At 44.4% G+C, this 11,028-nt stretch overlaps 1 protein-coding gene across 1 annotated transcript; it reads left to right on the plus strand.

Moving 5' to 3' along the window:
• Window positions 1-463: 463 nt before the first annotated feature.
• Window positions 464-2,396, plus strand: LOC136485838 (uncharacterized). Its single transcript, XM_066482661.1, has 2 exons — window positions 464-541; window positions 643-2,396. The coding sequence occupies exon 2, from the start codon at window positions 703-705 to the stop codon at window positions 2,368-2,370; it is 1,668 nt and encodes a 555-aa protein (XP_066338758.1). The 5' UTR covers window positions 464-541; window positions 643-702; the 3' UTR covers window positions 2,371-2,396.
• The last annotated feature ends 8,632 nt before the right edge of the window (window positions 2,397-11,028 follow it).

Consider the following 11,028-nt stretch of genomic DNA (forward strand, 5'->3'; position numbering starts at 1 on the left):
CCTCCCTCTGGCTTTGATTGAGTATGTTGCTGAGGATGAGACAGAAGATGTCATAGCTAACAATGCAGAGACAGGGACTACCAAAACCAAGGCTAAGTCTAAGAGAGGTAAGGGAAGGAAAAGGGATCTCTCAGATGACGAGGAACCATGGGATGAGGATGAGGTAGAATATGTGGGTCTAAATGATGAGCATCCGTATTTATCTGATGTTGAAGAACAGCTAGAACATGAGGGGCAATCAACTGATGGTGACTGTAGTGAGTTGGATGACCTTTTTGTTGATGATGAAGCTGGATGTGAGATTGTTGAACATGTGACTGACCTAGAGAACCCAACCATTGCTCTTGGTGTCACATTTGAAGATGGAGATACTTTTAAGAGGGCAATTAGGTAGTTTGCTGTTCTTAATGAGTTTGAAATTGATGCACATTATAGTGAGGCTAAAAGGTACAGAGGGTTCTGCAAGGGCAGAAGTAGCAAAAAGAAGAAGTGTAGGTGGAGGATTCATGCTTCTGAGCTGCAGGATGGCAAGACATGGCAGGTCACCATACCTGCTTTTAACTATGTAATTTACAGTTATATGTGGTGTATTGTTTGTTTCATGCCCTTGTAAGCTGATTTAGCCCTTCTTTTTTGTTGCAGATAAAAAAGCTCCATGCTAAGCATAACTGTGCTAGCACTTCCAAGCTTGACCAAAACTGCATGGCTACCAACAAATGGGTCAGAGACAGAGTCATTGACATTCTTAGGGATCAACCAAATACTAGAGCTGCAGAACTAAAGAAAGATCTGGAGAAGAAGTTCAAGATCATGCTATCTTACTACGTGGTTTGGGATGGGAGAAGGTTGGCTCTAGAGCAAATAATGGGAAAGTGGAATGACAATTTTGCTGATGCTTTTAGTTTCAAAGCAGAGGTAGAGAGGACCAACCCTGGAAGCATAGTGGAGATAGAGTATGCTCCTGTTGGTAAAAAGATGAGGTTTACTAGGATGTTTATTGCATTGAAGGCTTGTGTAGATGGGTTTCTCAATGGCTGCAGGCCATTTTTAGGTGTTGACTCCACTGTTTTGACAGGAAGGTGGAGGGGTCAATTGGCATCAGCTTCAGCAGTTGATGGTCACGGCTGGCTATTTCCAGTTGCATATGGGGTGTTTGAGTCAGAGTCCGCAGATAGCTGGAAGTGGTTTTTTGAAAAGCTTCAGACTACAATAGGCTCACCTCCTGGACTTGTGATATCCACAGATGCAGGCAAGGGTATAGATAGTGCAGTTACAGCTGTGTTTTCAAATGGAGTGGAACATAGAGAGTGTATGAGGCATCTAGTGAAGAACTTTCAGAAGAGGTATAGAGGGGCTGTTTTCAAGAAACACCTTTGGCCTGCATGTAGAGCTTTTAACAAGAAGCACTATGAGCATCACTACAAGACCATGCAGAAAGCTTCTCCAAATGCAATAAAATGGATAGAGGAGAACCACAAACATTTGTGGAACAGGTGGAGATTCTCACCGGATAGTAAGTGTGACTATGTCACAAACAATATTGCAGAGACATTTAATAGTTGGATCAGAAAGGAGAAAGCACAACCAGTCATCCCACTGATGGACAGGATAAGGCAGATGATCATGGAGAAGCATGACCTTAGAAGAAGGTTATCCAACAAGATGATAGACAAGATCCTTCCTCATGTAACTAAAGATCTGAATGCAAAAAGCAGAAACCTGAACTATGTCATTCATAGAGGACACAACAACACAGCTGAGATTCAAGGCACAACTAAAGAGCTGAAGACCTGGAGACACACTATTGATCTAGATAACAGAACATGTAGTTGTAATAGGTGGCAGATCACTGGGCTCCCCTGCACTCATGCCCTTTGCTTCATTAACTCACTGAGAAACAAGAGTGCAGAGGACTATATTGATGACTACTACTCTGTTGATGTGTTCAAGAAGGCATATGCCGGAATTGTAATGCCTATGACAGATAGGAACCAATGGCCCAAGGTAGACATGGGTTTCAAACTGTGGCCACCAATCCTAAAGAGGGCAGCTGGCAGACCTAGAACAAGAAGGATGAAGGGTGCAGAAGAAGGAGGGAGAACCAGTGGAATGAGACAGTGCAAGAGGTGTGGACAATTTGGTCACATGATGAAGACTTGCAATGAGACAGTGTATGACAGTGATGCTCCACCTCCAGCCGCACCTAAGCCAAAAAAAGAGAGGAACAAAAAGACAAAGGCTGCAAGCACTGCATCAACCCAACAATCCCAAACTGGAGCATGTTCCATCACCATTACAGCCCCACTACCAACCAACAGTCCTGTAGGCAACACTAGGAGGTTACATATCTCACTACCCTTGAACTTGTAACAATTTGCTTCTACTATACTAATGTCTTTCATTTGTTAACAGTCGCAAGAGGAAGATGGAAAGAGATGGTGCAGAATCCACTGATGGACAGAGTACAAAGGGAGTGAATGGAAAAAAGGCAAAACAATGCAAGGGAGACAAGGTGCAGCCGAAGAAAGATCTGGGCAAGGCCAAGAAGCAGCTGGTGATGGATGTGCTTGTTGAGTGAAATAATTGCAAGTGTAGTGTTTGCAACCTGCTGATGATGCTTTTGGAAGATGACTTCTAATGTTGTCTAGAACTATGCTTTTGTAGCCTTTGTAATGTAATCAACCATAATTGGCCTAAATTCAGACTTTTCGTTGTTATGTGACTTGGCTATAAGCCAAACTTGAAGGCTTAAATTCAGACTTGTCGCTGTTATGTAACTTGGCTCGAACCCAAACTTGATGGCTTGTAATGTTTAGACTAGATTGACTTGCACTTGATCTATTTTGTAGTTGCCATGCACTAAAACACATACACTTCATTGACAACCAAATTAGAACATCAGAACATACAATAGCATTCATTGACACATAAGGGAGACATAAGCTCCAGTTATAAACTAAAAGTTCATACAGGATGCCTACATTAACTCTGACAAATCAATGCTCACTTCACTAACACCACCAAGAGAAGTAGCACTACAATGAACATAATTGCTAGACCTAAAACAAGCAAACGATCGCCTATCTTGTCGATGTTGCTCCCTATTGACTGATTGCCATCAACAATTTTCTTCAAAGCGGCATGTGCATCCTTCATAGATGCGGTTGTGCTTTCTAACAGGGTAGTGCATCCTCCAATTGATTCCTTCAAAGACTCCATGGCTTGAATCAGCTCCTGAGAGGACATCCTTGGATCCATGGCTTGAGTCAAGCCCAGAGATGGCGACCCTCTACCGATCTTTGAGAAACATCGTGGAAGCTTGGATTTGCCGATGAGGTACTCAACGTATTGGTCCTCCCACATGTAGAACTAACAAAAGAAGATGAGGAACAATGCTCAGATGAAATCGGCCATACAACTACATCAATAGGCGGATAAAATTGCAGATCTACCAACTTACATGGTTAATTAGAGGACACTTGTAGAACCTCTGCCCAAAGCTCTTGTCCTGCTTCGACACTAGGCCAATCAACTGAGCTCCACACTTGCTGCAATCGACCAGGGGAAGGTTGCTTGTGCCATCCCTAAACACGTCCAAAGATGGCGCGCTCGAGGCAGCCTCTGTCTTCGAGCTCGAAGCCATCTTCCCCTCCTGTCGGTGCATCGAGTGCTAGGGTTTCACGGGACAAGAGCGAGAGAGAGAAGAGAGGAAGACGACCGACTGGGGAAGAAGAAGACGGTGTGGGGGATGAGGCAGCGACCGGGTTGGGTCGCACCACTTGACTCAGCCAGGGGCAAACTCGTACAGTCACCTAATGTTCTCTGTCCAAAACAAGGGAAAATGATTGTTTACTGCGCGCGGTGTGTTACAACAAAGGAACCTGAATTCGCAATGTATCTCAGCCAATAACGCAGTTGGCGGTGTGCCGCAGCCAAAACAACGTTTTCCCAGTGTGCCAGCCCAAAATTTCCCAATATTAAAATCTGTACTTGGTGCTGAATTTTTTATAATTTAGCCTTTTTTTGAACAAAATTTACGTTTGGCCCCCTAAGAGACATAAACTTATCTTTGGACCCTGAGGGTCGGCGTCAGGACTCATGACGCCGAGGTAACACGTCTCGGCGTCACAGATCTTGGCTCCGAGGTGCCTGGCCGAGATTCTAGGTGGCGTTGACGTGGCCGGTACCTCGGTGTCAGAATACAGGGCGCCGAGGTCGGCGCCACATATCTTGGCGCCGACCTCGGCGCCCCTCACTCTGGCGCCGAGCATGGATAACCAACAAGAACTTCTCATCGTCTGCGGCGTCTGCCACTTTGTCTGGTTTTAATTCAAAAGCTAGTGTGGGTGGATGGATGACTGGATGAGACAGAGGCGCATGACCCAACAGGTTGTGTGCCCCGTTGGAAGGCTGCTCTGATTGGCTACAGAAAAGACTGCTGCTGTAGTCTTTTTCTCATCTCTCGAATCACTGGTGATGTACACCCTGACAAAGCTTCTTTGATATGTACTTGATCACACTTTCTTGCTAGATAGCTGCACAAGTCTAGAGTAATAATGCCGCAAGTAACAAGAAATTTGAATGACCCGTGGAGGGCCGGCCATTGGTGAATTGTTAAATCGAGTTTGGATATTTTTACATGACACTATGACAGGCGATGTGAAAGTGCTACCTTTATTTTTTTAACCAGACTGAATCGTCAGCTTTGTGAATCCATTTCAGTTTGTGCAATCGTGGCGGGAGGACGAAACAGTGACACATCAAACTAAAAGAAGTTGTTGACCTATCTATATGCACCATGGCGCAACGAAGCCAAATAAAATCTGCAGTAGTTCTAACTTCTAATCCCAAATCCTCCCTGCTACCTTGTCTTCAATCGTGGCCCCGTTCGGATGGTATGGTTCTGGAGGAATTTGGATGGTTAGGAGGAATTCTGGAGGAATTTATGAGAGAAAAATAATGTTCCGGATGAAAAAAGAAGCGGATGAAGCCGGGTTTAAAGGCACGCAATCGGGGCTATCTGTATGAAATTAAAAAAATGTAGCCGGAGGTTATTGGCGCACAACCACCGCTCGTGATTCCAGTAATAAGACCCATGCTCTAGGTGGTCCCTGTGTAACGCCACTCATATGTGTAGCTATCTGTTTTGTTTTGGTCTTTGCCCATGTACTTTGCCACGCACTTCACTAATTTGTTTATTAATTTCTTTAATGTAAGAGAAATATGCTCATACCTTTACAAGCGTAGAATAGTACCGCATGTCAGCTGTTCCATCTCTCAAATAAGAACAAAAATTAAGTTTACAAAGAACAAAAACGCGTTTCTGGACGGAGGGAGAAAGCATTAACCCATTCCAAACCCTCAGGCCCCACATGTCACCTGTTCCATGCTCCTCGATCTGTTACTCGAGTTCTACTGCTCTAGGCCAACGAGATAGAGAGAGAAACCACTCTCATCACAAGAAACCACTCTCTAGCGTAAACAGCCATTCTCTTTCTCTCTCAAAACTCCAAACCAGTCCTACTAGTAGGAAGCTACTCCTCCATAGCCCATAGCCCCTGCCCTGCCACTCTATCGCCTAGCCATACAGCTACTCGCTGTCACTGAGCCAACGGCGCAAGTGCTCAAAGCCGAGCGCGAGAACCCACGAAACCAACTGAGCTCCGCGCCCATTAAAGCCGGCAGGTAGAGGCAGGATTGACCGGATGCAGTGAGGTAGGAGTCGTGCGTGGTGCAGCGGCACGGTGTAGCAGTCAGTGTTTGGTTTGCATTGAAAGGCCCTGGGGAGCAGTGGAAGATGGCTTTCTCTTTATTATTTGTTGACTGGTCACGGCAGCACGGGCAGCAGAGCCGTGCGCGACGCGGACGGCATCGCTTTGCAGTGAGCAGAGAAGTATTAATATCCATCAGCCTTCACGTCACAGAGCGTGAGAGAGGGAGAGATAGAGCGCCAAAGAGAGCTGTGGCGGCCACACACGGTTATCCATGCTCGCCGCCAAGATCTGTAGCTGTTGACACCGTTTTTTGCACGTGTCAAGATGATCAGAGTGGGCTAATCGGCAGGAGGAAAGTTACTGTATACGCTGATAGCCGATGAAAATCAGCTTGTAAAGATGGTTGCCGATGAATGGTGGTGATCGATGGAAAGGTTGATTTAGACTCGGGCGTTGCCGATAAGGTTGAAGATGTTATTGTCGATGCCGATGAAGGAAGGCTTGAAGACTACTGCCGATGAAACAGGAAGTATGCCGATGGAAAGGAGGTCGGTGAGATTTCCATCGTAATTGAGGCGGACAGGGAAATAGATAGGAGTTGATTTCCTTTTCTATATTTGTTAGAGTATGATTCATGTAAGAGTCACGTGTTTCCTTAGATATGGACTTGGTGTCCTAGTTGTATTTGGTTATGTCTCTTTAGATCAGGGTATAAATATAGATTGAGGGGCAATGTAATCAGGATATCAATCAATCAATATCAAAACTAATTTTTACTCCTATTTGCATCTACTTACTTTTCGGCGACTTCGTCAATTTGCATATTTTCCCTTTTTACGAGTTCTCATTGATTTGGCGAGTTGCATAGCTTCAGTGCGACCTTCGGCGATTCTCGAGTTCCGCGTGAGTACCTCTTGGCCGTGACTTCCGAGCGTATCGCTGTTGTCAGGACCAAAGTGCTCGTATCTTCATCCTTGTCGATTAACAGGTCAAATCGACTGGCACGCTTTGGATATCAATTCGGGTATTAGCCCTTTGTGTTTGCAGGTCCACTTTTGCATCAACACATCTTTTGGCACGCTCGGTGGGACCAATTAATCCAATCAATATGTTCAATCCCAAGATCGATTCAGGGAACATTATCGCGGTATCAGAAGAAGATCTTAAGGAAGAGCAGAGGCAGGCTATGGAAAAGGCTGTAGAAGAATACAAGCAGCTTTGTCTGAAATCGTTTAGCCTGAACAAGAGTGGACAAGTCATCCAGAAGCAAGATTTGTCGTTGCCTCGGCAGGTTACCTTTAACTCCAATCCTGGTAAACTTCAAGAGATGGTTAATTCTGCAGTAAATCATGCTTTGATTAATCATTCCAATGTGTTGTCCAATACTGTTCATAATGCTGTGGTTCGAACTCTCAAAGAAGGACAAGTGTCACCGCATTAAGTTGGGCCTGCCTATCACCAACCAGAGCCGGCATCTGTCAATACTCCATCGGCTCCCTCGGCCGTTGTGGGTACAGAAGTTACTTCTCCTCCAGTATCAGCAGGCTTACCTAATATTCAATCTACACCGATACGATCAGATCCAGTACTACTAGGAGGACGAGTTCAGCTTAATACAGATCTATCGGCATCAGCTATGTCAGGCCCTGTGTCTCAGAATAGCCAGATTCCTACTAATTGGTGGGGATATGGTATGCCTCTGGAGTCATCTGCTTTCAATCCTGGGTTACCTCAAATGTTTGATGCAGTAGGAAAAGCTCCTATACCATTGGCTGTTTCGTCGATGGCTCAAGTGCCTCAATATGCCACAGCAACTACTGTGCAACCAACTCCAGGAGGTTTCCAGATGCCTTTGGTTCAAACACCCAATTCAAGTCCATCGGCAAGCTTATTACCGATGCAGCAGAAAGCCCCTGCTATGAGTCAAACTGGGGTTCAGTTCATGCCTCAAGCTGGTTATAATTATCCAACAATGTCAGCAAATTACCAGCCATCGGTAAGTTTTGTACCGATGAGTTCTAATAATGGTTGGTCAGGACAGTTACCTGTTCAACATACAGTTCAGCAAAATCAGCAGGTTGCAGGGATTCAACAAAGTCATATGCAAGCTGGTTTCCAGAATCAAGCATCGGCAGCTCAGCCGATGAATCCTTTCCAACAGGTTAATGGACCACAAGTAACGGCAAATATGCCGATTGCTGGAGATCGTGGGCCACAAAGATATGTGGAGGGATATCAGCAGGCACCTCCCGTAGAAATTCAGCCAGTTCGTCAGCAGGAGGCTGATACTTTTTGGGCCGATAAGATAGCAGAAATTATGAAGGATCAGTTTGGGATAAAGCCCAAGGTCAATACTTATTCTTATCGGACTCCATACCCCCCTGCATATGATTTAATTCCTCTCCCAAATCGGTACAAGGTACCAGATTTCACTAAGTTCTCTGGGCAAGATGATACATCAACAATGGAACACGTCAATCGTTTCATTATTCAATGTGGAGAGGCAGCTAGCAGAGATGAGTTAAGAGTTCGATTATTTTCATCATCTTTGTCTGGATCGGCATTTACATGGTTCATTTCATTACCACCAAATTCTATTATTACTTGGGTTGATCTAGAAAAACAATTTCATAAGTATTTCTTTGCTGGAATACATGAAAAGAAGCTTACCGATTTAGTAAAATTGAGACAGCGTAATGATGAATCGGTAGAAAGTTTTGTGCAAAGGCTACGAGATGTAAAAAATAAGTGCTACAGTCTGGTGCTGGATGATCGGCAGCTTGCCGATCTGGCTTTCTAAGGGTTATTGCCACATCTTAAAGACAGATATGCTTCTCAGGAGTTTGAAAGCCTCAGTCATCTTGTGCAAAGGATCTCTGATCAAAATACTAGGGTTTTTGAACCTAAAAAGAATTGGAGTAAAAAAGTATTATTTGTTGAAGAAGTAGGAGATTCTGATTCTGATGAAGAACCAGTTATCGGCTTAGCTGACTGGGTTAAGAATAAAAATCCGATATCTTGTCCCTTTGGTCAGAAAGAACCAGAAAAGTTTACCTTCGATATCACCAAGGCCGACAAGATATTTAATCTTCTGCTTCAAGAGGGCCAAATTAAGCTGTCACCTAATCATGTGATCCCATCGGCAGAAGAGTTGAAGAAGATCTTGTACTGCAAATGGCACAATGCAACTTCACACAGTACAAATGAGTGCAAGGTGTTCAGGCAACAGTTACAATCGGCTATTGAATCTGGGAGAATTAAGTTTGGTACTTCCAAGGCCCAGAAGCCGATGAAAATTGATCAACACCCTTTTCCAGCAAATATGTTGGAGGCCAAAGGGAAGACCAAGGTATTGACATCAGAGGCTGCTGAGAAAAACGCATCAGTAGATCCCCAACATCGGATAACTACCGATGATGCAAAAAGTAAGGGTTTGCTGGGAGAAAGCAGTAGTTCCAAAAACCCTCCTCGACCTGGCATTGTGATTACCCATCGAAGGCAGCAGGAGGGTTGGCGTCAGCGTAAGGACCGATATCGACAACAGCAAGAAGAGAGACGTCGGGAAGAATGGTATCGGCATAAAGATCATTAGAGGTGCCCGTTTTTCATCCATTGCTGGGAAGAAGGTATTAAGTTGCCAACTGTTGAAAATTGCCCTGAGTGCAATGGTTATTATGAGGTCAATCGGTCAGAAAGGAGGTTTCAACCTGGCAATCAGGGTTTATTTATCAATGAGCCGATCAGAGGCAGAGCATCAGTGCATGATCAGCTGGGGGGCAGACTTAGTGTACATGAGAGGCTTGGTAAACGCGCTGGATATTGTCCAAGGAATCAAGAGGAGCTTAAGGAGATGGCAAACGCAAGAGTTCCCGATGAAGAAATATTCTACAGGGACCCTAATATACGCCGTGTAGAATCAACTAGGACCTGTTATCAGCCGGTTTGGAAGACCAAGTTTCCTCGATGGTGCCCGAAGGGTCTGACAAAGACACAGAGAAGGAGGATGCAACGTGAGCATCAGGAGGATTTATACCGAGAGAAAAATTCCTCCAATGAGAGGTCCGGTCATCAGCAGTGGCTGGTAAAACACAAAAATAAGGGTCCATCGGCAGGTGTTAATATGGTATTCATGTTGCCGATGGAGTTTCTGGCACTATCTGATAATGAGGAAGAAGTTGTTCTCTCTGATCAAGTAGCTCAGTTGACACTAGATCCAATGATGGCTGTTTTTGAGAAACCTACCGATGACGAGAGACAGCATCTTAAGGCTTTGTTTGTGAAAGGTAGAGTTGATGGGCAGCCTGTATCTAAAATACTTATCGACGGAGGGGCTGCGATTAATATTATGCCTTATGTGATGTATCGGAAACTTGGTAAGGGAGATCAAGACTTGACCAAAACCGATATGATGCTGAAGGATTTTGAAGGCAATGTGTCACCGGCTAAAGGGGCAGTATGCGTTGAATTAACCATCGGCAGCAAAACCTTACCGACGATGTTCTTTGTTATTAATGGCAAGGGTGCATATAATCTGCTTCTAGGGAGGGATTGGATTCATGCTAATTGTTGTGTTCCTTCTACAATGCATCAGTTCCTCGTACAGTGGATTGGAGATAAGATTGAGGTTGTTCCTGGTGATTCTTCTTATATCATCGCATCGGCAGAATCAGATACTTATGAGCGAACTAAATGCATATCAGGAGAAGTTTGGGAAAAAGAGTTCCTTAGAGTTGCTGATTATGAAATTCCACCGATCCAAGCAGTCGGTTCTGAAGAAGAGTTTTAATGGATAGGTTTGCCGATGATGGAAAATTAGGTCAAGGGTTCACATCGGCGGATGATTTAGTAGAAGTAGATATTGGTGATGGCGATAGGCCAAGACCTACTTTTATTAGTGCTAAGTTAGATTCCAAGTGTAAGCAGCAAATAACTGATTTGTTAAAAGAGTATAAAGATTGTTTTGCTTGGGATTATACTGAGATGCCTGGATTAGACCGATCGATAGTTGAACATCGGTTACCTATCAAATCTGGATTTCGGCCACATCAGCAGCCAGCGCGCCGATGCAACCCTAATATACTTCCTAACATTAAGGCCGAAATAACTAAAATAATTGAGGCAAAGTTTATTCGGCAGTGTCGATATGCAGAGTGGATCTCTAATGTGGTTCCTATTTATAAGAAAAATGGAAAACTTCGTGTTTGTATTGATTTCAGGAATCTCAACAAAGCCACACCGATGGATGGCTATCCAATGCCGATTGCTGATTTGTTGGTTGATGCTGCAGCCGGACATCAAATTATCAGCTTCATGG

Source organism: Miscanthus floridulus, chromosome 10 (genome assembly GCF_019320115.1).
Source record: "Miscanthus floridulus cultivar M001 chromosome 10, ASM1932011v1, whole genome shotgun sequence".
In the NCBI taxonomy this organism is placed as follows: Eukaryota; Viridiplantae; Streptophyta; class Magnoliopsida; order Poales; family Poaceae; genus Miscanthus; species Miscanthus floridulus.

What these genes read in the sequence shown, in the direction of transcription:
- LOC136485838 (XM_066482661.1), top strand. Translation starts at nt 703, where the DNA reads ATGGCTACCAACAAATGGGTCAGAGACAGAGTCATTGACATTCTTAGG.